Source organism: Oreochromis aureus, linkage group 6 (assembly GCF_013358895.1).
Source record: "Oreochromis aureus strain Israel breed Guangdong linkage group 6, ZZ_aureus, whole genome shotgun sequence".
Classification (NCBI taxonomy): domain Eukaryota; kingdom Metazoa; phylum Chordata; class Actinopteri; order Cichliformes; family Cichlidae; genus Oreochromis; species Oreochromis aureus.
The window spans coordinates 33,302,737-33,330,453 of record NC_052947.1 but is presented as its reverse complement, the minus strand read 5'-3'; the positions used below and the strand labels follow the sequence as shown (position 1 = coordinate 33,330,453).

At 41.9% G+C, this 27,717-nt stretch overlaps 1 protein-coding gene across 3 annotated transcripts; it reads right to left on the bottom strand.

The window, feature by feature from the left end:
* Positions 1–23,917, bottom strand: ldb1b (LIM-domain binding 1b). Of its 3 annotated transcripts, none has more exons than XM_031753515.2 (11): positions 23,489–23,917; positions 9,927–10,029; positions 8,431–8,475; positions 8,115–8,190; positions 7,924–8,026; positions 7,672–7,844; positions 6,249–6,371; positions 4,502–4,585; positions 3,228–3,351; positions 2,987–3,135; positions 1–2,230 (listed from the first exon to the last, which is right to left on the bottom strand). In XM_031753515.2, the coding sequence occupies exons 1-11, from the start codon at positions 23,514–23,516 to the stop codon at positions 2,000–2,002; spliced, it is 1,239 nt and encodes a 412-aa protein (XP_031609375.1). In that variant the 5' UTR covers positions 23,517–23,917; the 3' UTR covers positions 1–1,999. The 3 variants fall into 3 exon arrangements, with proteins under 3 accessions (XP_031609375.1, XP_031609366.1, XP_031609382.1); XM_031753506.2 differs by lacking the exon at positions 23,489–23,917 and adding an exon at positions 15,685–15,820; XM_031753522.2 differs by lacking the exon at positions 23,489–23,917 and adding an exon at positions 12,483–12,876.
* Between the last annotated feature and the right edge of the window lie 3,800 nt (positions 23,918–27,717).

The following is a 27,717-nucleotide window of genomic DNA, read 5'->3' as shown; positions in this document are numbered from 1 at the left end:
TTTTTAAAGTGAAAATGTATCTTTTTATTGGTACCATACATTAATTATCAAGGGCAGAAACTAACCAAATCAAAAAAATATATATCAAACAATGATTTTCCTACAGGGTCTGGAGAAGGTACAAGTCACCATTCAAACTCAGTCATAACTGTTGCTGGATTCAACAGTAACAAAATGGAAATGTACAAAACAATGACAGAGCTTCAGCTGTTCATTTATTAGACTTTACAGACTCAGCATTGCTACCAAATATGCAGACTGAACTCAATGTGAGGCTGGTTTAAGAAGATGTGTGTATGATTCTGGTTATGAATACAAATAAAGACAATTTAGACAGAAAACCTCTTAAAACAAAAAATCTGTTTAGCCAGTGACGAAACATGAAAGTCACTGGATAACTAAAGTTCAGCGAGCACATTCACTTGACATCAAGTTGTAATACACAAAATTGTGAATGTTAAGTGAAAAAAAAAAAATCACTTTCTGTATAGATGAATACATGACTGAATTTCTGAATAAATTAAAGAAAATAAACAGTAAAACCATCTCTCTATGGTGGCATTGTACCCCCAGGGGGAGTTGTAATTTACACGTTTTTAAAAAAGAGGAAGGAGGAAAGAGAGCAGGTGGGAAGGTAGAGGGGATGGGTTCATGAATTTTCTCCTTTTTCCTATTTTTGTTTCTTTACATTAGATCGGGATGGCTTTAGGTAAATCTAAGTAAGAATACATTTTATTACAGTCAGACAGAACTTTGCTACTACCTTAAATATACAAGCACAAATACACAAAAATTCAAATCTCAAACAAACAAAAAAAAAAAGGAACAAAAAGACAAAATAAAAACATCCACACTAAAGTATTTCTCTTTTATAAACATAAAAGATAAAAACAATATATTTTAGAGGGGGAAGGGATAAAAGTCCTGTGTTGCTCCTTGGTCTGTAGCTTTTTCAGTATTGGTAGAAAATAAAAAAGTAACAATTGAAATGAAGGCGTTTAATACAAATTAAAAAACATTCTAGGGAAATATATACTGTATAAAAACTCTTAAAATGTGTAACTGTGTGTGTGTAAGACTGTGCATGTGTGTGTGGTAAATGTTCTGTTTGAAAGACTGCATTCACTGTAGTCTAATCAGAGATATTTGGGCACTAGGGGGACTCAAAATCCTTCAATCATTATGTGTGTTTGTGTGTGTGCGCGCGCGCGTCTGTGTGTTTGATGTTTCCCTAGTGCCACATTTCACCTCTCTTACTAGTGTGTTCATTTCAAATGGTTTTACATACCGATCCTAAATCCTGGTCCATCTGCTTTAGCAAAGCCACCATTAAACTCACGCTGCTGCTTTTCTCTTCTCACAACTTTCACAAACACACACTCACACGCATGCAAGCGCACACGCACACACACACACACACACACACACACACACACACACACACACACACACACTCTATTAACAAACGTTATGGGCGACCCACACATCAGCAGAGCAGACCAGAATCCAGAGGCATGTTTAGCGTACGAGTGGACGAGTCGTCCCTAAGCGACTCGCCACCATCTTGAAGCCCGACTGCCACCTTCCCCTCCACCCCACCTGTTCCTACATGTGAACTTCAGTATGGATACTTTAGCGTGCACAGTTCTCCCCTGACTAAATCATCACTCGTGCTACCCGGTTGCCATCCAAAACTGAAAATTGGCAAGAGCAGATGGGACTTTTTGTCTATGAAATGAGGAAAAGGGAGCGAGAGGTGGGACACAGTGCCTAATTATCAGGAAGTCACCGCAATAATCAAAGTTGTGAAACTTCCTCCAGCTCGGCAAAACAGTCCGAGCCCCCTCGGGCTACCTGTGCTTGAATCTGAGCGCTACAGTGGTGTTTGGATTGGAGAGCAGATGATGGACTGTTACTGTTGCAGTCATGGCTATTGAGGTGGGGTGGGGGCCTAGGAGTGACAGGGAGGGGTTAGGTTGAGGATGCAGGGCTCTGGGCTCTACTGTGATGCCTGTGAGGTGGGGTTGTCGCTCTTGCTCTCCTGGCTGGAAGGAGCCTTGTTGTTCCAAGGCGAGTTGGAGCCCAGCGCCGGAGAGTTGTTGAAGCTGTCCTCATCATCTATGCCATTGGCAGCGTCGAACTGTGTGTTCTCCAGCCGTGTGATCAGGCGCTCATCCTCGTCGCCGAACTCCCCTCCCATCAGAGTGGGCTCTCCCACCACCATCACATCCTACGGAGTTACAAAACAGCACCATCAGACCACATGAATATCAGAACAGATGGCATACGATTTTATATCACACAAGTGATGCATTTAGTGCCTCTGAAACCACCCTGTAAAGCCACCTCTCATTTGTACCTGCTGTAGTTTTGGCAGGAACTTTGACCAACCAGCTGTTAATAATAAAGATGTATTTACTGTTAAAACACTTGCTTTGACCTGATAACAGTCAAACAACATCTAAAATGTTAATTCCAAAAGTAATGGCTATAGACTAATGACAACAACTGAATTTAAAGAAAATTTATACATTTTCTACCATGAAAATGAAACTATGTAACTGACCCAGAAGTCATAGCACAGTGCTTTTATTTTCCTGGGTTGCTATTAGTAACTTTTCCCAGCTATATTAAAAATGCATTAAATGGCACAAATTTATCTTCCAGTTAAACAAAACAAGAATGAACCCTGATGAGGTGTTTGCAAAGACGTGAGAGGGTTTAAAAGTGACATTTGTACTTCTACTAGCTCAGCCAATAACAAGACATTTCAACTGTGTTTTAGTTAGGGTTACGGTTAGGGTTACAGAATCTGAGTCAGTCCTCATATTTTTGTACACAGAATTACTTTGGTTTATTGAGTCCCGCTTTTTTGTTGCCACAATGACCTGAACTTTCCTTAGCAAATCCATGGAGCAGTTTACCAAAGAGCAAAACGAGGATGTGTGCTCAAATGACGGACACTAGATGGCACCAGAGCACTCACCGGAACTTGGCTGGACAGTGGGAAGCCACTACCAGGGCTCTTCTTTTTGTTGTTGTTGTTATTGTTAGTTCCTCCTCCTCCACTGATGGTGCTGCCGCCTGACATCCTACGCTTCCGCCGTTTGTTAGGGGCTTGTCTTGATGGCTCAGCTACAGATAAGGAATAAAGAGAGAAAGTTACACATCCAGTTACCACATATCAACGTGTCTGTGCGTCCTATCTAATCATGCGGTTCACCGACCGGGTGGTGCCACCATCCTCTGCCATTTCTGGAACAGACAGGTCTTGAGGCAGTCTCTGGGGCTGAGGCTGTAGGTCTTGTGTCTGGACATCAGCTCCTGCATGGGCTCCAGAATCACACACAGCTGGAAGAAAGAACAGAGAGATGCCACAGGTTAGTGATTACCCATTTTTCAAGGTAATTAGAGATGCTCCGCTTGATTTATTACCAGCATTATCAGCTGGTGTTCAGCATTATTAGCATCACTGGTTGACTTGAAAGTTTGAGATCAGACAATGCGATGGGACAAAACATCAAGCAAAACAATTTGTTATCACTTCGCAGCAACGTTAGAGTGGCTTAATCACTACAGAGGCATCTAAAGCTCATGTTCCAATCAATTTTCACATGGATGTGAGGTGGTGCTGCGTGCTGTGTTTAAAATGAGAAGCACGCCAGATGCAGAAAAACAAACAGCCTGCTAGTATCCAACTGGGTCTGTTTGTCAAGCATACAAGAACATTTAAAGCATTACTGTTCTGCAAGGGGATGTCAACAATAACTAAAGAGACAGTATTTTTCTCATGTCTCACACACAAAATTTAATAAACAGCTGTGATTATTTGACAGTCGGGTGGAGGATGAAGAGCTTTTTTTTTTTTTTTTAAAGCAAATGGGGAAATAGCTGTTCAATGAAATGTAAATTATGCAGACATAGATGCTAGTAAAATGATGCCAAAATGATGACTTATAATATCCCCTTAAAGTTTTAAAGGTTCCTGTCAACAAGCAGCAGCTCCACGCTTGTAAAACAAGATATTCAAGCAAAGCAATGCTCTCCAGAGCCACTACTAGTCAAAAACGCTCTACATACAGGCTCAGTTTTTGGTAATAAACAATTTCAACCATTCTTGTATCTTTACTGTACATGAACACAATGTGCTTATGTTGGTTGTCACCCCACAGGATCTGTAAAGCGTCCAAAAATAAAGTCTCCAGTTTGTACACACCTTGACTACAAGCTATATATTCATTTATAAACCAGAAGGTAATCATTCAAAGTGCTTTAAAAGCAGGAACTGTTCTGAACAGTCTTCTCACTCTACTCAGTGATGATGTATATAACATGTGCTGCTTTTTGGCAGGTTATTCAATGTTCCTAATTAACTGTTTAACATTCTGTAAAGTTTTCAGAGATGGAAATGTTTTCTTACGAAATTACAACTGGACCACGATCAAGACACAAGGAAAGAAAATTTTTCCAAATCCAAATGTTGCACATGCACTGTACTCACTCGGAGGTAGTTGAGGGTGGAGTTCGACAGGCCACATCTTGTTATGTTTTTGGACAGCTGGTCCAGCATCTGAGAGTCTTGGGCCTGGAACATATGGATAGGAGATCAGAAAGCTAGCAAACAGCGTGTGCCGGTGTGGGTTCCTACTTCCTCTGCATAGCTTATCCCACATAACCTCTCCATTCGGCTATTTTAAATTTGTTTATGTTTTATGATTGTGTAAACTCTTTGCTTTTATGTTGCTTTTTACTCTACTGTGTACAGTGACCTTGAGTGTTTTGAATAGAGATGGACCGATCCGATATTACGTATCGGTATCGGTCCGATACTGACGTAAATTACTGGATCGGATATCGGTGAGAAATTAAAAATGTAATCCGATACATTAAATATAAAAAAAAACACCTCACAAAACTTGCGACACGGCGTAACTCGGCTCATAACCGTAGCACCTCGGAGCAGTGTGCTCACGTGATAGAGCGGCTGTGTGTATTTGTAGCCTCGCTACCAAACCAGCATTTCATCTCCGAGGAAGTTATCCCAGAGAGAAGTAAAGCAAGTGTGTAAGTTCATCTCTGAGTGTGTGTAAGTTCATCTCTGAGTGTGTGTAAGTTCATCTCTGAGTGTTTGTAAAGCGTTCCCATGTTAAGCTTAACAACCGATATATGGAGCGACTGCCTCTCTCCCTCTCTCTCTCCCTCACCTTCCTGCAGCTACTTCAATCGTGAAACTGCTCAGCTGATCGGCTTTTCTGTCGCGAGTCCGTCTCTCTTCTTTGTTTTTGGCCCACTTTGCGCCAGAAAGAGGAAACCAGCGGCGGAACAACAGCAGCACCTTTAACCTTGATAAGCTGTTGTTAGAATTTATTTAATATTACTTTCTACACCAGGATCCTTTTCTCACGTAGCTGACTGCTGGTAACTGTGCAGGGGCGGATCTAGCAAAGTTTAGCCAGGGGGCCGATAGGGCATTAACAGGAAAAGGGGCACAAAGACATACTTTTCTTTCTTATTCTCATTTAAAATGTCTAGCTTTTAATAAATAATTATCTGAATCTTACACCTAAAGTTTTAATCTGATGTAAAATGTATAGAAGTCCATTACTGTATATAGTAACTGTTAAGTCTAATATACCCTAGTAAGCTATAGTACTTTTTCCTTTGGGAAGATACCATCTGTGCAGTCTGCAATTCTGTTGAAGAAAGATGTTGAATCTATTTAATTATTCTTGAAAAATAATTTAATTCTGTGCATTTTTTTTCACCCTGCATCAAATTAAAGTTGATTACATCGATTAAGCATCATGACGTGGAGGGTGGGGGGTGGTTCCCTATTTTTTTTTGCTGGGAGTTTGCAACCCTATTAGTTAGGTTGCTTAATATTTCTGCTAAGTACTCTTTAAAATACCAGAATAGGGAGGATGGAGTAGGTTTAAGTTTATTAGATTGATCAGTGTTGCTGAACTATAAAATATTTTGGGTGCAGTGTATTTTTTACATACAGGTATAACAGAATAGCTTTAGTGTTATTGTTTATTTAAACTTGAGTATGAACTTATACAAAATGCAGCAAGATATTAAAAAAACAGTTTTATTGATTAAAAAACACACTATATCGGATTCATATCGGTATCGGCAGATATCCAAATTTATGATATCGGTATCGGTATCGGACATAAAAAAGTGGTATCGTGCCATCTCTAGTTTTGAAAGGCGCTTTCAAATAAAATGTATTATTATTCACTCACATGCATGGCCAGTATACTACGAGGAATGAGTTCACGGTGTTGTCGGATACTGAAGTGCCACGTCTTTATCCTCATCATGTCGTCAAACATGAACTCCAGGTACAAGCGCCCTTCTACACACACCTGCAGAAGATCAGAGAACTGGAGTTAGTACACAACCCAAGAGAGACGAATAGAATCTATGCAGGAGTGGGTACATGTTTACACATTTAAAGATTAGTGTTTTTTGCAGCAGGGAATTCATTAAGAAATTTTTCAAAAATACTTTTTAAAATAATTCTTGTTTCTCACTACACGAGTAAAACAAATCCCTACGTTATCTGCAGAAAAGGACAATGCTATGAGCCAACTTCAGGATCAACAAAGTTGCATGTTGCCTTTCATTTTTGGGACAGTAATTATACTCAAAATAAGAGTGGAGAGAGGTGGAAAGAGAAGGTCACATCTATCATCAATGCAATGTCAACCAAGTTAATAATCACTTGCGGAGAGCCTGGGACAGATTCTGTGCACGACAGAATGCATGAAACACTCAAAATCTGATTAAAACGGCAACTAACCACGTCCTTAATGCTGTGGTAGCATGCAGGTAACTCGAGGAGGCGACCAGTTTTTGATCTACACAATCGGTTTTATTATTTTTAATTTTATTTCTAAACTTGTGTATCTGTATGTTAATAAGAGGAAATATTCCTGATACGATTATTTCAGGGACACAGCTCTAAACCCAGATGCTTCAATCAGCTGTTTGGAATGGACAGCCAATCAGATGAAAAGTGTCTTAAAGTGAGAGAAGCTAAATTTATATCTTATTGGGTATTAGGGCCATATTAAGAAAAAAAAAAATGTTGATCACTTTGGGAATAAAGTTAAAATTTTGAGATTAAAGATGAAAATCTATTCTGAGAAATAGTCAAAATTGTATTTCGAGAAAAAAGTCTAAACGTGGAGATTACAGTTACTGTTTCAAGACAGTTTTCTATACCCTCTACAAAATGCCTTGTTTAGATGAGTTGGTGAAACAAATTAATCAACTGTCTTGTGATACAGCATACATCCTCTTTATTGGATGAGGGTGGAACTATTGATATCCTTGCATCTGTCCACTGCCAGCCATTACATTTTTTACAAATCCTTTCTGCACCAACTTTTTTAACGTCTTAATACTGATCACCGCACTGTGTTTACATGCTAAAAGAGAAATTCTTTCCTTCCTTTTTACTTAAATTAATTATAAAGTACAATTTCACTAACTCCGTTTTTCTTGAAACAACTTTAATCTCCACATTTCAACTTTTTTCTCAAAATCAAATTACTCAGATGGACATAAACAAGAAATTTCATCTTTAAATATCACAGTTATTAGAAGTACCAGCTGTATTTGTCCCCAATACCTCCACAAACATCCCCTGCACATACACACCTGTGTGAACATGGGTTTTCCATTCTGTGTGACCATAGTGCACTGATCACAGTCGAGGGAGACAAAGTTATTGTGGAAGGACTCCTTGGGATGTTTCAGTACATAGTAGAGCTCAGTGGCACCGCCCTCAAATATACTCCGGAAGTACCTCGGGATTAACGTCCGGCCAATTGCTGTAAGAAGAAATCAGAATCTGAAAAATCTGACTCTGAAAATCTGAATCTGATTTGTGTCATTCAAACAGTTCCCTACTGTAACGTTTGGGTCCATCCTCCAGACAGAAAGTAATGGTCAGCATGGCATCGTCCTCAAAGAACTCTGTAGTAAATGCATCCCACCACAGGTTGTCACACTCCTACGTTGTAGAGAGAAGAAAGTTATCCATTAAACACCTTTTTGGCGGCGTTTAGCGTCCGTGTATGTGGCTGTGTATGCACACAAACCTCTGTCCAGTTCTGTAGTCGTTTGTTGAGCTCATATATTCTGTAGTCTGTCTGGTTGCCATATGGTGTGTGCCTCCTGGAAGAAACAAATTGAAAAGAACACAAAAGCTGGCAGTCATCAAAATGCAGTAGGGTTAACGCTCTCATAGATTCTTTAGATTTAGCTGGGTTTAACCCAGTTGAGGCTTACAGTCTTACTGCAAGATCTCTAGGCAATTAAGATAAGAAAGAAAAAAAAATCTCACAATCTTATCTGTATTTGTATTACTACAGTTTTTAAACCTGCCTGGGATAATGGGAAACAATGTAGTCTTACCCTATTCCTGGCTCCAGGTATGTGGGAGGGTACATTGGAGTGGGGCTATAGAGAAACAGGAGACAGAGACATTATTACATTCAGCAATAGTGCTAATATGCTCTCCTGAAGGAGCTAGTCTGCCTTTACAACCCCGGGACATGAGCCAAACATGGCACAAATTGGATGAGACGGTAAATATCAATTCTCAAATGCACAGACACAATCAACAACTGCAGCCGATTTATTTATTTATTTATTGCAAAATGACATCGGGTGGAAAAACAATCAAAATAAAAAAAGTGTATTCTCCAACTTTACTGAGCTACACAATTCAATGCAGTTTTTTGGCAGTAAATTTTCGCCTCATACAGCAGTTAACGGTTTAAACATTGCTCACAGTAGCTCAGCAGGTAATTGCCTTTATAATTGGTGGCGTAAATGATGAATGAATAACATTTTTCTACTCTGGATCACAGCAGTACTGATGCTCACTAAATGTTCACTAAATGACAGAAGATCAGCAGGCCCCCCTTTGCTTAAATACAAGGAATAAACCTTCAAATATTAAAGGTGTTTTACCAGTGCGTGGTAATATTGTACAACGTATGCAACACTTTGAAAAATGGCTTATATTTAGGATCTGATACTGGGAGGTAGCATCACTCAGTTATTACATTATTATGCCAATAGATGATCTCAAGGCTTGACGCTTTTTTAAAGCATAATGCGTTCAATTATTAATTGAGGTTTGCATGTTCTCCCAATCCCTGTGTGCGTTCTCTCTGAGTACTCCGGCTTCCTCCCAGAGACCAAAGACACGAATGTTACAGTAATTGGTGAGTCTAAATTGGCCATAGATAGGGACGTGAGTGTGTCATCTCTCTGTGTTGCTATGTGATCAACCATTTCAGCTGGGATAGGCTGTGCCCCCTCGCCCGTGAGTTCCATAAGTAACTAATAAAAATGGATGGATTAAATAAATACTGAACTAAAATTTCCCAGGAAAATTCACGCTTCACGCCAGCTTCACTCTAATATAACACACTCTTGCAACACTGATGTGCTCACAGTCACACCTACTACATGTGCTCATCTCTCTACACACTTTGAAATGAATGTGCAAGCGTTGAGTGGCTACACTGATCCCTCACAAAACGTGGGAAAACAGACTGAGGAGGATTTCTATCTGTTGGTTTGATTTTAAATTAAAGGCTTAAAGTAATTACGCATTTTCAAAGATACAAGATTTCCTCCATCTCTGTTATGCCGTGTTTGTAGAGCAGAGCTGAGACAGCTAAAGTGAGGATAATGCTACTTAAGTTGATAACTTGTTATGTTATTGTAAATCCACTGCAAAAACTTTGTGACAACAGTTTGAATGCACAGAAGCATTTGAAAAACATTTGACAGCTAACAGAAAACATACTTTAAAAACAACACAGTTGGCCCAATAAGCAGTCAGCTAGACTAATTTTTGGCAAGCTTTACAAACACAGCACAGAAATGAAACTCACCCCACGTCTCTGTCCAGCATGGTGCCGGGGTGGAAAGGGGGGAAAGTGCTACCGTTGGGGGGCTCCTTGGGGGAGTACAGCTTGAACGACTTGGAGGAACAGCCTGGAACAGAAGTGACGGCAAATGTTGAAAAAGAAAGCTTTGTGTACGGGGTTCAAATATATTACAATATATATTTGTAATATATATTATTATATTTAACTTATGGCAGATGAAAACTTGTGAGACCGCTAAACCTGACAGAGAACATGACGTGTGTATAGTAAGCATGTCAAATTTAGACACAAAAGATAAAGATAAAAAATTAATTAACTGAAAAAAAGTAAACTTTTCAATATCGATAAAGCTGAGGTTATGGAAAAAAACCCAACAAAACCAAAGATGATGAAGTCGAACAGGGCTGTACGAATCTGTAATACTGAGATTGAAAAGATGCAAAGGCCCATGATACGGCATCAGATCTTGCCTTACCTACTTGAAGCATGCTAGTATGGTAAAGTTGTCATGTTTAAAGATTATTTGGCTAAAAACTGAAGTGGAGATACATAAATACAGTTTCTTTTTTGGTCCATGATCGAATAACTGGACCTTTGCTAAAAATTGTTATTTTGAAAACCAAAGTAAAAAGTAGAGAACTGTTACACCTCTGATGCCTAATCAGCCTGAAATAACCAGTATGGTCCAGTTTTAACTGCACTCATTCCATGGCCTTCCCTGAATGGCTCATTTTTGGGGCATTAAAATATATAACAACACAATGGAAGAAGCCTCATGCTGCACTAACATAGAAACTGCTGCCTTACCATGAAGTACTAAAAAGTAAGTCAGAAGGAACCCCAAACACAATAGAAAACATACTGATGACACTGACACACACACACACACAAAGATCCAGTCCCTGTTCTACTCTAATTGCCTGGCTCTCTTATAAAGGCCATCCAGGCGTGGCGGCCTCTGGGTCACGACCTCTGCGTCACCATGGTGAAGCCCCACCTCCTTCATATCTCTCTGTGGTGTCTCTGCATATTAAACATATTTATGTCACTGTATTTCTGAAGGAAAGATATAACCAAAGAGGGTGGCTTGTCTCACAGGAAAGTTTGTTATGAAATGAGAACACAGTGACGTAAGATGTATAGTAAACAGTTAAACCAGTAAAAAGTACTAGTAACACTTAATAGCACATATCTGCAGACACACTGTGGTGAGGTGAGCAGAAGAGGCTGCCTCACCTTTAAAGTCACACACATTAGGATGGTGTTCCTATAAATAACTAATCTATGCATCATTATGAAATCTATTCTAGTGAAAGGAGGAATTGCATTCCAAATATGTTGTGAATAACAGCAGCCATCACAGCTTTTACAGACCCAGAGGTCAATTAATAAAAAAGTTTTCCATAAAGAGTATAGAGCCATAAAACATTTCCATCTTTCTAAAAAGTTAAAAAGAAAAGGCAATAAAACACTCATCTATTTGAAACCCTGGCTTCAAATCGAGTTAAAAACAAGCTGTTTACTATGTGCAACACTATGCTATGGGCTGGATGCACCACCAGAAGACTGATAAATAAATAAATAATCGATTCTTTGTGTGTCCATTAGTTGTTGAGAGCTCCATTAGCTCCTCTCCTCTCCCGTTAGCGGTTAATGACAGGCAGTCACAATCACATCAGCTGGACTCCACTTCCTCCACTGGGAATCGTGTTCCTCTCTTTTACAAGCACACAGTACACAATGTCGACAGAAACATACACATTAAACATACACACATCTGCTTGTGGACAGAAACTTTTAGAGCAGATCATCTGTCAAACTGGCACGGATGCCAAAAAACACTCAACTATCGACTTTTCTTCATGCTCAGCCGCCAAAAATCCACCCAACATCACAACATCAAGTCTCCTCTAAATGGGGATATAACCTGTCGTGGTTGTGGACTCCTGCCACTCAAGACTGCCACCATGATTGGTATAAGGGACAAGTATCCAAACGGAATTTGTGAGCCGGATGAACCTGAACCATATTGTGAAACTTTGAACGTAAAGTGACACCGGTTTAGGTTATTCGGCATCTATGCTTCATAAATTTAACTGCTAAAGAAGATTAGATGTAGAGTTGTGCGGCTACAAAGGCAATTAGAATGGCACCAAGCTAGCATATAGTTGCTAGCTAGGCTAAATTTATTACGGGACTCGAGCGAGCCTAACAACAAAACGCCAAACAATAATAATCTGAAAAGCAATACATTTATGTGAACAAACAAGACACAATACATAATCCCGATCCCCTCAACCACAGCGACGGTGACTGTGTACAACACTGCCTCGTAGGCCTGCAGGGTAGGCTAACGTCAGCTAGCCAGAAAACTGTTTGTAACCAGTTAGCTGGTTTTAGCCTTCCTGCTAACGCCTTAGCGTTAAATCCCTTCGCAACGAAAAAGCACTTAAAAAGAGGAGCAATTACACCGGCGGCAGTTCCTACACCAAATGTAAACGCTAAAAAAGCAAAACGTTAGAGTCAAGTAGTGTGTTTGGGGGAAAGCCGACCCTTTACCTGCAAAGAAGTCCAATCAGAAAATTGATGTTTACAGATCCGTGCTGATAGACCGTGTGTACGCTCCGTGCGTAAAAACGGATAGGCCCGCTGGACGGCGGTTGGCTGGACGCAACGTACCCACACAATACGTCCCTTTGAATTGGATCAATAAAAAATCTCCTCGAAACGGAATAAGGCCTAAATTGCGGGAGTCGGTCGGTTATGTTTTGTCCCGCATGAGGCCTTGTCAGTGGGCTGAAGCCTGCTGTGGGTTTACATATGGACCCCGATGAGCCCTTTGTTCACGGGAGGACATGAACAATAGCTGTAGGCCCTCCTCCTCCTCTCCCTCTGCAATGCATTTGCTCCTCTCTCCTCTGCCCAGCACCGCCAGCCGCCCTCTCCCACTTCTCCTCCTCCTCCCCCCACTAATGCACAACTGCACATAAAGGTTGTCTGGTAAGCATTTTTCCCTTCCTCCTCCCTGCATCCCATATCCCTTCCTTGTAACTGACACAGATGAGAATTGTCCTAATGCAACTCAGTGGAGATGAGCGTGGAGACAAAGATCATGCTGACTGCAAAGTGGTTGTCATGTTTACCTAATTAGTGAACATAGGCTTGCTGCAATCAGCTTGAGCTGAGGCAGTGACAACCAAGAACCTGGACCCAAGCAGGATGCAAATGTGATGCACATACATTTGCAGTGGAGCAGTCCCATTGGTCAAAAGTACACCAAGATCGTATAAATTTACACTTAAAGACAGCAGGATAAGTTTGTCAATTAATTCTGCCTTTCAGTTTGTATGCTGAACTGCCCAAGGTGGACAAGTAAATCCCTTAACATCAGGAATCTCTACCCTCTTTTCCTCTCTGAGTCTACGCGCGCACACACACACACACACACAGATCCACGCACACACACAAAGCACTAAGCCAAAAGGAGAATCCCACAGGCCTCTAAATCTGCTTAAATCGCCTCAAATAATAATCAGATATTCAGATCACAGCCAGCAGAGATCTCACCCATATGTCCAAAGTTGTGATATAAAAAGAACAAGCAGTATTAGGACAGCAATTTTTCCATATTTATGCAAGTGTCATATCTAACACGCAAACTGTTTGATCTACAGCATCTAACCCCAAAGGACAGAAAAGACAGATTATCCCGTATCGAGGATGTAAAGTAGTTTCCTTTCACCCACTAAAGAACTTTCCCCTCCTGCTGCACTCTTAAGGTTGTTACAGCCACCAGCACGAACACGGTTCTCATTAATACACCACCCATGCACACTGGGAGTGAAAACAATGTTTCATAAATGATTTATTCATAAATTAAGCCGCTGTTGCGAGCTGCTCAGTAAACAGGTCTTCACAGAGGATGCTGTGAGACTAAACACTGGTGCTGATCAGTAATATTACATTATTGCAACATTATAATAACATTTATCATCATCGTTGTTATTATTATCATCATCATCATCATTATTATTATTACGTTCATCTTCACCTTTTAACTGCACTATAGATAACACATATAAATGACTGGAAATATATACACCAAAAGTGACATGAGTAGAAATGTGATTTTTCTTTTTTTTAAGTTTATTTTTACACATTTTGGTATGCACAATTTAAGCTTCAAGCATCAGTTAAAACAGTTCTTTCAGTAGGTTATGACTTGCTGCCTTGTCCGATATTTAAAATCCCATTTGTTGTTCTGATGGTGTAATATTTTATCCTGAACCGGACTTGCACTTTGGTGTATTTGCAGTGGTATGCATTTTGTGTGCCCGTATACATGTTGCTCCATGATTCTTTATTTCAACGTACACAGGATATAAATACATGACAGTTTTAATGCAAAAATGTAATTTTCAGATACTTATAAGTCATTTAAATGTGTGCAGTAGATATAAGTAAAGATGCGATTTTTGTGCATTTTTTTAAACATTATTCTCATAATTTCATCCAGATTATTTTTTACTATTATTACTATGTTATATTTTTTATTCATGCTACCATTTTGATACGCTGAATCTAAGTGTGATACATTTTATTGTATTTTTATTTTTATGTTTTTTTTTTCATTTATACATTTAAAATACTTGTATTTGTTTTTCAAGTGATGGATCTGTTTGTTGGACATCTATCCCGCCGGGATCTGCTGCTCTTATATGCCCAAAATGAAGACAGCAACTCAAATATGAACCTCTTTGTAGACTCTGATGTATGAAATCCAGAGTATGGTGAAGTGCACTGTCTCCCAGAGCCAGGCATGTAGAGAGGATAAGCCTCTATAAGGCCTGTCTCTCACCCGACCAGCAACAAAGATGCCCGGGCTGACTTTATGTATATTGGTTTGACCATGGTAAGCCTGTGACATGAGCTCTTCACAGCTCACGAGGCTGCTGTCAGTCCTTTGGCAGCATCTTTGTGTGTCTAGTACCAGGAGGAGGTGTAGCCTGTTGTAGCTAAGAGTGTCTGTTGTGGGTGACTTATGTGGATTTGCCTATCTTACATTGGCTGGCCCCTGTCACTATGGCAACATGAGCAGTCATTGCTGACACAACCAGAGAGAGAGGCTAAGAAACATCCATGGAAATGGACACACAAGGGTTAATCCTGTGTGTGTGTGTCTCCCCAAGCTCACCCATTGAAATGGTACATGACGGGGTTAATCCCCAGTGCGTGTGTGCGTGGTGGGGTGATGGAGAGGAGGTGGGGGTGGGAGGTGTGTCAGGATAAGGCTTGAAGGGCTTACACACACCATCTCCTTTGCTCTCAGGCATAGGGACAGCCTTATCTTCAACCAGCACCCCAACCAGTGAGGCACACGGGTACACTCACACAGATCTGCCCAAACCTCGCTTCGTCAGCTTGCCTCATTTTCCTACAGTTAAACATTCACACCTAAAGCCATAAAGCCATGTATAATAAGTGCTCAAAGCGGGCACACATGGTGTTTTCACTAAGCCTACACTTTAAACCCACAAGTGCAACCTGTTTAAATTGACCTTTGTTAAAGTCAATAAAAAGAGAGTAAGAGACTGAACTTGTACAGCATTTTGGTATAGATATGCTGTACTAGTTCTTGCTTTTAAATAAAAGACAAATCAGAAATTCTTCTTTTCGACCGTTTTGTTTGACCTCAGAGGTTTTTGTTACCTCGTCAGCTGTGAGAAAGGCAAAAAGGAAAAGGTCAGCAAGACAGACTTACCTCCTTCAGACTCTAGCTGTTCTGACATCGCCATTTTGTCACCTACAAATGCACTTTCACAGCTACACACTGATCTAACTCAGAGCCTGAGTCTGTGTTTTCATGCCTCTCCCTCTCTCTGATATCTTCCATGTCCAGACTGTCAGGCTCAGGGGCACGAGGAGGGGGAAGGAGGATGCCTACAGTCTATGTGTGTGTGTCTGCCTCGCATGTGCATGTGTGTGCGTGCATGCTATCGTGCACATGTGCAAATGTGTGCAATGTGCCACTTCCACTTACTAGTCCACAGGAAACTCAACTGCACATGCATCTGCCAGAGTTCTGATAAGAACCATTCCCGCCAGCCTCCCTTCAGCACAATCCTAAGCACTGATCTCAGGACAGTTTTGTGTTGGTATGACTGCAGAAAAAGCCCTGACCGAGCTGATCCCAGCTCAAAGATGACTTCCAACTGTAGAATGAGTGACATCAGTTAAGTGCTGTTTTTTCCGTTTTTTCCACAAACAGGAATGAAAACAGAACCACTCCTCTTTTCATAGATAGCATTCACTGCATTTCTTTCCCAAAGCTAAAAGCAAGCCTACTGTTTCTCGACTTTTCCCACTTCACAATATTAAATAAGTACTTTAGACACATCAGTGGCACACACTGTCCACACGGAAGCTAGCTACATGTCTCTGGGGCTCGTTTCACTGGTGTCTGCCTGCCAGATTTGATACATTTGGCAGCTCAGGCCTCTTTACTCCATTATTGGATCAGATGGTGGGGGGGGGGGAGACAGAGATCTCTCTGTCTGATTCAGCTCTGATAAAAGATCCAAAAGACAAGCTGCCACTTTTTGGAGGAATGAGCTCTAACAGAGTACAGTGGCCAGCTTTAGATCAAAGAGACTGTGAGCCAGAAGAGCTGCAGACACTTAACTGCAGCAGAACTTCAGCTGTAGTTATTTTAATGGATTCAAGGTTAAGGGTTAAAGCAAAATGTCTTATCTCCGCAGAGAAATGTACAACAGAAGAAAGTAGCATTCACATTAATTAGCAGCATGGTGGCTCACAGCAAGAGGATTTCTTTGTGGAGTTCAAATGATCTCCCTCAGCCTGGGAGGGTTTTCTCTAGTTACTTCTGCCACTGAACAGCATCCCATCTGGGCCCAGGACACGCTCACAAAAGAGATTCCTAATCTCAAGAGTTGTACTTAGTTATTACATAAAGGCAAAGTTGGACAATGTGACAATACTGTGAGATTAATAGCAGTCTACTATCAGATTTTTTTTGCTACACTGTTTATAGTGTGTCGTTGCTGAAGTGTACTCAAGTGGGATGCAAGTGTATCTTGTGTAATATACACTGCTCAGACAATTTGTTGGGTACACCTTGCTAGTACTAGGTTGGGCCCCCTTTTCCCTTCAGAACTGCTTTAATTCTTTATGGCACAGATTCAACAAGGTGCTGGAAACATTCCTCTGAGATTTTGGTCCATATTGATATGATAACACAGTTGCTGCACGTCCATAATGTGAATCTCCTGTTGCACCACATCCCAAAAGTGCTCCGCTGGATTTAGATTCTATGACTGTGGAGCACATTAGAGTACAGTGAACTCATTGTCATGATCAAGAAACCACTATGAGATGATTTGACTTTGTGACATGGGATGATATCCTACTGGGAGCAGCGATCAGAAGATGGGTAGACTGTGGTCATAAAGGGATGGAGATGGTAGGCTGTGGCATTTAAACAATGCTCAGCTGCTAGTAAGGGGGGCAAAGTGTGCCAAGAAAATATGTCCCACACATTACACCACCAGCAGCAGTCTGAATTGTTGGTAAAAGGCAGGGTGGAGCCATGCTTTCATGTTGTTTGTTGTTGCAGCAGAAACGGAGGCAATGTTTTTCCAATCTTGTATTGTCCAATTTTGGTCAACTTGTCCAAATCAAAGCCTCAGATTTCCTATTCTCATCTGACAGGAATGGCAACCGGTGGGGTTTTCTGCTGCTGTAGCTCACCTGCTTCAAAGTTTGGCATGTTGTGCATTCAGAGATACTCTTTGGCATTCTTTGGTTGTAACAAGCGACTATTTGAGTTACTGTTCCATTCATATCAGCTTGAAGCTTTCTGTCCATCTCCTAATATTTATCAGGGCATTTTTGCCCAGAGAACTGCTGCTCACTGAATATGTTTAATGTTTGGAGGATTTTTTTAACATCAGTTCAAGATAATACGAACATCACGTTCTGCTTCTGTATCACCTGATCAAAGAAGTGCACAGGTAGCCTCGCAAAACAGCTTTACTATAGCTTGTTGGGGGTTTTTGTAGTCTTTCTTTACATGAACAACCACTGGAATCAAAAGTTAGAAATAACTGTCTAAACATCAGTAATTCTGACTTATGTATTTAAATCACAGGAGACCCCAAAAAGAGGGTATGTGTGTACGTGCATATTTCCCCCCCATAATTATATCTCGACTGTATCTTGCAGAAAAGCAATATAGGTAATAAGTTGAAAACCCTTACATTTAAGAACCAGTATCAAATGGTCTCATTTATAAGAATTTTATCCCTCTAACCTCATGAAATACTATTACTGCTGTGTTTGTCAGCTAGTCTGTACAAAACAGTGATATTAAACTCATTTCAGTGGAGCTTAAGTCCCAACTGGGTCTTATTTTTCTCCCTCAGTGTTCAGATTTAGATAATAAAAAGATATTGTAATGCTCAAAGCTTGAGTAAGCTTATTTTATCCATTCAGAAAATTAATTAATAAAAAAATATATAATAGGATTAATATTAATAAATTATTCATTTCTATCGCTATTAAATTTTGGATAATGTTAACATCCCCTGTCCAAAATAATGAAGCATAACACAGGGACTCTTGAAATTTTGTTATGAAAAATAAATAGTTTTTAATTTTAAGTACATTATTTTTTAGTGAAGGACTTTTACTTTGAAAGGACCTGACTGCTTTTACTTAAACGATCCGAATCTCTTGCACCCTACAGCTCAACTGTCAGACGGGAAATTGTTATTGATGCGTCTCATTTGCAAGAGAAAACAAAAGTGCGACAATCAAAACAAGCGACACTGAATATAAATGGATCTGCTGTTGCTCAGCAGAGATCCATCACTCATTCATCTGCTTTACAGTCAGGAGAAATCACTGTGGAAAATTCGGACTGACCTACAATCTGCAGCTTGTCCTTTGATAGCAGCGCCCTCTCGTGGCCACAGTGAGCCAGCGTCTTTGTTTTCATGCTGCCCTACAGTTTTTTTTCTCACTCACTGGGTGAATTCCCTACTCAGGATCGTTTTGGCAGGCAAACACAGACACACTGCAACCTGGGAAGTTCAGCGGCAAGTGCGTCACATGTTATAACAGGCCAAGAGGTGAAGGGATTAAATCAGGAAAAGGCTCAGCCGTGAGCCAGTTTGGCATTGAAATATATTATCTGTGTGTGTTACTTTAAGTGTCAAAAAAATCATGCATGTGCTGTAGTAACTTAATGAGCTATATTATTATCCATCATCTTCACTGTTGCAGTCCCCCCCCAACACCGCCACCCCCTTTTCTCCCTGGCATTTTGCAGGTAGCTTAGATTTAAGTGTGTGTGTGTGACAGATGTGCGTGAGAGTGTGTGTGGCGGCGGCTGGTGTCAGCTGGCAGCTGTGTGAGTGGAGATGACAGTGCCCTGATGCTGCGTTCTCTGTTCTCTGGGAGCCATTTTGTCTGTCTCTGATCTCAGAGTCAGGTCTGCCCCCCACCCCACACCCCCTCAGCCAATCACGTCACCGCTCAGCCTTGCAGAAAACATAGAAACACAGTCTGATCTCTCTCTCACTCTGTCTCACCCACTCCATCTCCCTCCCTTTCCTACAGTGTTCATCTCCTACTTGCTTCTCTTTTCTTGGCTCTTCTGCACTCTGCCCCCCCTCCCCCCCCATCACCTCTTCTCCCTCCTTTCTCCTGTTTCCTCCTCCTCCTCCTCTTCCTCCCTTAATCCACATCTTTCCTCGGTGTCTGCTCACTCCCTCTCTCTTCCCCTCTGTCACACCCTCCTCCTCCTCCTCCTCTCCAGGCTCTCTTGTTGTGCAACCCGTTTTTAAACAGCTCAGCCTTTGTGCGTTTTTGTCTGTTGCCATTTCAGCCAGAGCTGCAGTCTTTACTCATTTTCCTCCAATCAGGGACACCATGTGACTCTCTGCATGAGAGGGCACAGTCCCTTCCCCCTTCTCTCGCTCTCTCTCTCTCTCTCTCTCTCTCTGTCGCTCTCTCTCCTTCTCTTTCCCTGTCTCTCTCCTTACTCCTCCCCACTGCTTCCCCCACTCTAGCCAGCCAGCCAGTCAGCCAGCCAACATACGCTAGCAATCAGAGGAGTCAAAGAAAAAGAGGGAGTGAGGGGAGGGTGAGAAGGGAAAGAAGGATGAAGGTATATACACAGTGCAGACTGAAACTGTGTGGGAGAGGGGGGACAGGGGAGATATGGGGGAGAGATATCACAGAGGTGTGTGTGTGTGTGTGGGGGGGGCACAGAGTAGTGTGGATTTTACTGTAAGGTCAGTGTAGACTAGTATGAAGTCATCTAACTGATCTCCAAGCAGAAAACACAATAACCATTTAGTAAAGTTATTCCCTCACACACTTTGGCCCACTGTTTATGTCATCCACATGTCAGGACACATGCTGTGTGTGTGCATCCAGACACACACACACACACACACACACACACACACACACACACACACACACACACACACACACACACACACACACACACACACACACACACTCACGTACAAACTGTGAGCCCACACAAGAAGGGGGAGGATCCTTGTGCGTTGAACACGGCTCAGGAATGTAAACAACAGAGAACAAGACGAAAGCAACCAAAAGGCAGAAATTATATAGTTTCACATTTTACATGCTGTTGTATTTAGTCAGCCTTCACAGAGTCTCTGATCGTGGTTTAATTATATAAAGAGGGTGGCAACTTAAGCGTGTAAATTAACTAGCGTCACTTTAGGGTCAAGCTTTGGGTTCATTTGAAGTTGACTTGAATGAATGGAAGTGATTGTTCCATTTTAGGAGGCAGTGTTTACATTGGTCTTCAGTTACCTCATGTTGTGTATACATGTGTATCTGTGTGAGTGACTGAAGCTGTGTTAATCACACGTATTTTTTAAGGTCACCAGATGTGCATGAGAAAGTAAGATTGCACAGTTGCGTTGTCTTTTTAAAGTTTTGGTTTTGCTAAATATGCGTCGACATCTATGAAGCCAGGAGCTGAAAAGTGAAAGATGTCACCAGACAAGAAGCTACTCTGTCAATAAAATTTTTTAATTGAAAAAATGAAAAAGAGAATACAAAAAAAACAAAAAAAAAAACAGAAAAAAGCCAACAGCAAAAAGGGGAACACCAGAGAGAACAATATGAGAGCAAAAGTGGAGCGCAGAAGAGTGCAGTCATACATCTTTTTGGAAATTTCCATGACCACGTTGATTAAGTATGCAATCTGACCACAAGATAGCTAAGGCCCGGTTCTAAACAAATGCTCTCGCCTCTGCTGCGCAGGCTTGTTTAACGGCTGAGGTGGCAGCGTTTGCCTTTGTAACACGGAGCACTGCGCAGAGATTGAAAACACATGATTGAACACACACACACACACGAAAACTCTGATGCACCATATTCCCTGTACCATTGTGCGCTCCAGACAAATTGTTATCTGGTGCGTCTAGAGAGTTTGCCCTTGCTGATATCAAATCTGTCTGCCAATATCTTTCTATACTACCCAGCTTTCTGATCTGTCATCCTCAGTCGTGTCTCTTCCTATTCATCTGTCTACAAGCTTAAACTGTACAAGCCAAGAAGAGCTGACATTGTCTCTCAGTTTGCTTCTCCGAAACTTTCCGCCTTTAAAATAATCTGCAGGCTAAAGAGTTTCCAAACCGCAAAACATGGGACCAGTTAGTGCTCCATCTCTCTAATGACTAAAGTCGAGACTGGCACCAGGGAAATATGATACTCGATGAGTGGTTGGCTAAATTTCTTTATCCACATCCCGGCTGTTTGAGGGTTGACCACTGTGGCCGCTGTGGCCTGGTAGGCAGGAGAAGAGAGGAGGCCACGTCAGGGTTATGCAGCACCCTACACACACACGCACATAAATACACACAGCAACTCACAACTTTATCACACTTCCTTCTTCCATTCCTGCTGCTGAGAATTATACAGCAGCAGATTCTGAGAGCATCTATCATGATTATGAATACATTCGCAGCTATAGGATTATATTTCATGTCCTACACGTCCTATCAGGAGTGGTACATAAATCGCTGTAACACTTAATAATATATTGCCTGAGGCTGAGCAGTGCAGGGTTTATTTCTAGACCTTTATTTCTCTTGTTCTTTCCACCTCTGCCTGATTAAAGTCAATAAAACCAGAAGAATTATCTGTTTGCTGTCAGGCGTCCCACACCTAAACACAACTGTTTGAGGACTGCGGGGAGTTCCTCAGAAGTCGCACACCTCTCAATATGGTAGCCTAATATGACGGATATTACTCCCTCCAGGTCGCTCTCCGTGGCTCTGTTCCCAGAAGCCCTGTAGCCGATACTCAACTTCAACCGATTTTAATAAAATGGTGACAAGCGACAGTCGGTCTGCAGGGCTGTTTTTTTTATCGTGGCACGAAATGAAAACGGCCTATGAAGCTACGACTGTGGCGATATGACTGACACTTCTTCAACCCCAAAGACAGATATTTAACATGAATGAAGAAGCCTCAGATGTCACAGAAAACAGCAGCGAACAGAGAGAGGTGCAAGTAATTGTGTTAGAGTAAGGTCAGCGTCTCCCCTTCTCCCATTCGACTGTGCACTTGCTGACCTCGTTTTGTGAACTTAAAGAGAACTTCTAGGTAAAAGGCTCCCTAACAAGGCCATTATACATCCATGCTTTGGTTAAAGAACAAGACTTGAATCTTTAAAAATCACGTCCCACAGATGTAGCAGGGCACTTTTTTCCCCACTTTGATATCAGCGATAAAAACTGCTTCTGTACCTGCAAGAGAAGCATCCCCTCATCTCCCTCTTCACAAATCCTAAACAGCATACTCCTGTGTGAGCTGCGAAACATCAAGCATTCATTAGTAACTCTTCTGTGAGAAGAGGAGCAAAATCAATCATGCAAGCCTTTGATTCATGCCACTGATCTTTGCCCTTTAAATGTCACACTTTGATCCTTTTCCCCCCTCTCTTCTTTTCCGCTACCTCCGCTGTCAGATTTCCACTTTGGATGAGAGAGTAACTTATAAAGGACTCTGTTGTTAACCTGGGCCATTAGTCAGAAAGCATCAGCATCATTAGCAACAGCAGAAACAGCAAGAACAACAACTGGTGGAGGAAGAGGAAGAAGTTGCATTAGTGGCGCCACTGCAACAACTTCATGCACAGATGTGCGTGCCGCAAGCAAATATCTTCAGCATTTGATCTTGAAACTAAAAGAGTAAGATGATAAGAAGAACGCATGTTTGCTGCATATATCCTAGTATTTTCTTTGCACTTCATCAGCCATCGCAGAGGGTGACCTCCCATGAGCCTTTGCAAACAGAGCCCCAGGGCCTCGGGGCACCTCTTTCCCCATCTCTCTGCCCCAGTCGGTCACGCCACAGCAGCCGCTGCACTCACCAACCAAAATACAACAACAACAAAAACAACCAGAAAAAGTCAGCGGCTGGCAACAGCAGCAGAGGCAGCAGCGGCAGGGCTGTCGTTAAAGACAACCATCACCACGGCAGCTACTTACCGGGACACGCGCAGCCGCCCACGGACATCTTCTCACATGTCTGGTGTGAATCCGATCAGAATGATGGTGGTGGTGGCTCTGTTATCCCTGCTCTCTTCCTCTCCTCTTCTCTCTCCTCTTTCTCACCAGTCACTGCTGCCGCCACTGAGGCTGCTCACATGAGCGTCTGTTATCCCCACGGTTCACACACACAGACACATACACACACACATACACACCGCCAGGGAGCAGAGAGAGAGAAGAGGGAGTGAGTGAGTGAGGGAGGGAGTGAGTGAGTGACGGCGAGGGAGGAAAAGAGAAAAGAGAGAAAGAGGGGAAGAAAAGGTTAAAAAAAGAGCACACACAAACACACACACACACACACAAAGGATCAGATTCTCTCAGTTGTAGCTGTACACTGTGAATCACACTGCGAGTGTGTGTCCAAGTGTGTAAGTGAGTGCGTGTTATCGAGTGAGGAGAATACTGCTCCTGCCTCTGCTCTGCCCTCACCCTCATCAGCCCTGCAAATTACAGCTCAGGTGGGAGGAGAGAGGGAGTAAGAGAGAAAGAGAGAGGGAGGGAATGAGCGGCTGAGTGCTAGAGAGAGAGAGAGAGCGGGAGAGAGTGTGTGTGCGAATGTGTGTGTGAGCGAGCAAGCGAGTAAGCTAGGGCGAGAGAGAGAGAGTGGACTGTCAAAGTGACCTGAGAGGCAGATTTGAGAGAATAACAACCATGTGATGTGGGTCCCTTTTTTCCCCCCTTTAAATATGTAGAGACTGTTTTTTTCCCTTTTTTTTACTGCTGCTGCTGCTGCTACAATGACACACACACACAGACACACGTGAGCACACACACGTAGAGAAGTGAAGCTTTAAATGATCCTCAGGAAATCTGGCTGTGTGTGTGTGTGTGTGTGTGTGTGTGTGTGTGTGTGTGTGTGTGTGTGTGTGTGTGTGTGTGTGTGTGTGTGTGTGCGCTGCAGCTGTCTGAGTGGCTTGTTACCATCCAGAGAAGGTCTGCTACGGGCAGGGGGAGGGAAACGGGTGAGGAAAAAGGGAGGAGGATGCAACTAACATGCCTCCTCTCTCTCGCCTCTCTTTCTCACCCATCCGCTCTCTCGCTCCGTTAGTCTTCCTGTCTGCAGTATGTCACACAGTGTTGCTCTCTTGCTTCACTCATCTTCCTGTCTACTCGGCCATTTATCTCCCCTGCCCTTCCCTCCCCCCTCGCTGTCTCTCTCTCTCAGTCCTTATTACTCTTTCTTCCATTCTACCTTTCCCTCCCACTGTCTCCATCTCGCCCTAATCTTCCCTCCATCACTATGTCATTTCTCTTTCTCGGTCAGATGCTCAAGTTTGTGTCAGGAGGAGAGAGTCGTTAGGTCCACATTATAAGCGACATGACACCCGACCGCTTAAGGACACATCAGGTACTATCCTACTCTAATTGCCAAAAAAATAAATAAATAAAAAAAGACAGGACTCTGTCAGTGAGTTGTTGCGATTAACAAGTATTTTTTCCTCTCTGCCAAAGAACTATTAAGCTACATCACTGAGCCATGTAGTTGTACATGAGCTCTGCAGTTTATCCCGAGTGCACTTCCCTGCTACTCCAAAATACTCAGTTTGAAACTAAATGCGTATTAATCCACAGCTGACAATAGTTCCCAACAAATGCATGTCTGCTTTTGATCAAAGCCCCAGAACCCAGTAATTTGAGGAAAATCACATTACCTTTTTTTTAAGTTTAGATAGATATTATACTTAAACGATTTAACTTAGAACAAATTGGCTTTGTGGCTGAGTGCCACCTACATGGATGGTTGTGGTCTTTTCCTGGCATTTGATATCTTGTAAACTGGTGGTTCCTAACCAAGCTGCTATTTCAATGCTGAAAAAGTGCCAAAAACTCCAGTTCCTTGTATGGCCACTTGAGGCTGGCTCCTGAATCAGGTCTGATCCCACAGACTTGCATGTTCAGCCTTTCAGCACAAATAAGTTTGCAGCCTGGCACATAAAATATTATTAGTGGCAGGTCTGCTTTGATGTAGATGCAAACATAGGCCGCTACAGTTAATGGAGGTCTGCTACACTTCACCTCAGCTAATCTAAGTCACTGAAATGGACTTCTCAAGTGTGGGCGTTGGCGCCTTTTGGAGCACTTTAAGGCAAATGCAATTATAAGACAAATTAATTGTACTAACAGGCTGTCCAAGAAATCTGTGCTCGGGTTTGACATGTGAAGTTCTTTCACTGTATTTATAAGTTACTTACCACTAATTAGCAGTTAGCTGTTTTTATGCAGCTTATTAGTTCATAACTTAAGACTTGCAAGTTGGAAGCTTAGGAGCTTAGAAGCTTATAGTGTGTTGCATGCAAATTAACAATTTGCTTCCACACTAAGTCACCCAGCTCTGGTTGCTACTGTAGAACTCGGTTACCCAAATTTATCTTTATTTTCATATTCATAATTTTTGCAGTTATTTTCTCGTAAAATACTGGTAAAATCTTTCTTGTTCACCTTAAAAGAAAAAATAAAATAAAATAAACACCTACTCACCAATCAGCTACACTGCTAAACCAATTATAGTATGGTGCTGTGAAAGCAGCTCTGCCAATCAGAATATGTGGAGTTTTCCTGTGATGTCTGACACCTGGCAGCAACTTTGGGTGCTGGGTTGGTCTTGTTCTGGTGCCTCCCAAAGATGCTCATTTGGATCGGGATCTGGGGCGGTTTGACGGTCAGATCAAGATGTAGGGGCTCTTTATTGTGTTCTTCAGCCATTCCTGAGGGTGGGTTTGGGGTGAGGGCAAGGTCTCTGAGTAGAACACTGCATCGTAACAAGACAATCAATGTTATTCACTTCACCTGTCAGTGTTTTTAATGGTTGTGGCTGATCAGTGTATAAATTGTGCTTATTCAGGGATTTTAGCCATTAGAAAGGTCATGACCCCCACTGACATCCTAAGACTGAATACAGCACATTCTGCACATACGCACATTGCTGAGATGTCTAATTATAAACAAGAGCGTGCCGTTTCCCTCCAGAATGACATCACAGAGTTTTGTTAAATCTGGTTCTCTCTTTACATGCAACACAAGTCTGCGTAGATTGCCTCCCCCACATATTCCTACTTGCCTTTTTTAAGACACTTGCTCTTTGTCCCCCCTCCCTCTCTTCCTCACCCTCTGTCTCATTAGGCAGTATCTCATTTTGAGGAGGAGAGCGTTAAGCCAATCAGAGAGGGGAAGAAAGAGCAGAGGAAGGAGGGAGAAGGAGAGAGGGAAAGACGGCGAGGTTGCAGAAGGAAGAGGGCAGAGATGGAGTGAGTGAGAGAGGTGGTGAGGGAGAGAGAGAGAGAGACGAAGGAAAAGAGAGGGAGATGGATGGAGGGAGAGAGGGAAAGAGGGAGGGTGAAAGAATAAATAGCTCTGGCGCACTCGTCCCCCATTACCCCGGGAGGGCACTGTCGCCATGGCAATGTGGCAGAAAAAGGATAGCACAAGCATGATGAGCTTCTACACACACACAATTTTATAAATGAAAACTGTGATTCACACATGTATCTGCCCACATTAACAGTTTCATGGAGACATATTTGACAAGTTCATACTTTCAAATGGGTGTGGACACAAAGCACGCCGTCTTAAACTCTACAACAATCATTTATACACAGGCATGCACACGCATTAACAATTTGCCAGTTTGCAGATAGTCAAAGCCTGCATAACAGAGAAATAACCGAGACAAAGGAAGCCGTGGAGGGAGATTACAGTATAAAAGACAAGCAGTCAACACAAAACAAGAAGGTGAAGAAAAGGCACCGGCGAAGAAAATAACAAAGGAGAACAAGAAAGCCGTTTTTTAAATACCTAATCAAGTATCACCGTTGCCTGCTGTGTTGCCTTACAATAGACTTTATTGGATTATGATGCACATTTCCTTTAACTTATTTTTTTCTTCTTACCCCCTTTTTTCTCACTAATCTATAAAACAGTTCAGTAAACCCAGCATTAACTGATTATTTTGGCTCCACTTGGGGAAAGACAAATACAACATTGACAAATTATCACTTCAATAACTTGTTATAGCTAATGCATCAGCAAGCAGTTGCCAATTTATGCACCCAGAAGATGCAAAGCAGCATTAATGTTCATTTGAAATGTTTTTTTGTTTGTGTGTTTGTTTGGTTTTTTGTCCACCTGAGGAATGCTAGCTTAATATTTACTCATTTTTTTGCTCCTCC

Bases quoted from the DNA above. Each gene is read 5' to 3' on its own strand.
- ldb1b (XM_031753506.2), bottom strand. From the start codon at position 15,718: ATGGCGATGTCAGAACAGCTAGAGTCTGAAGGAG. The intron at 4,586-6,248 runs GTGAGTGAATAA...CATATGTTCCAG, and splicing joins GTAGTATACTGGCCATGCAT to GCCCAAGACTCTCAGATGCT. The intron at 3,136-3,227 runs GTCGGTGAACCG...CCTTATCTGTAG, and splicing joins GAGGATGGTGGCACCACCCG to CTGAGCCATCAAGACAAGCC.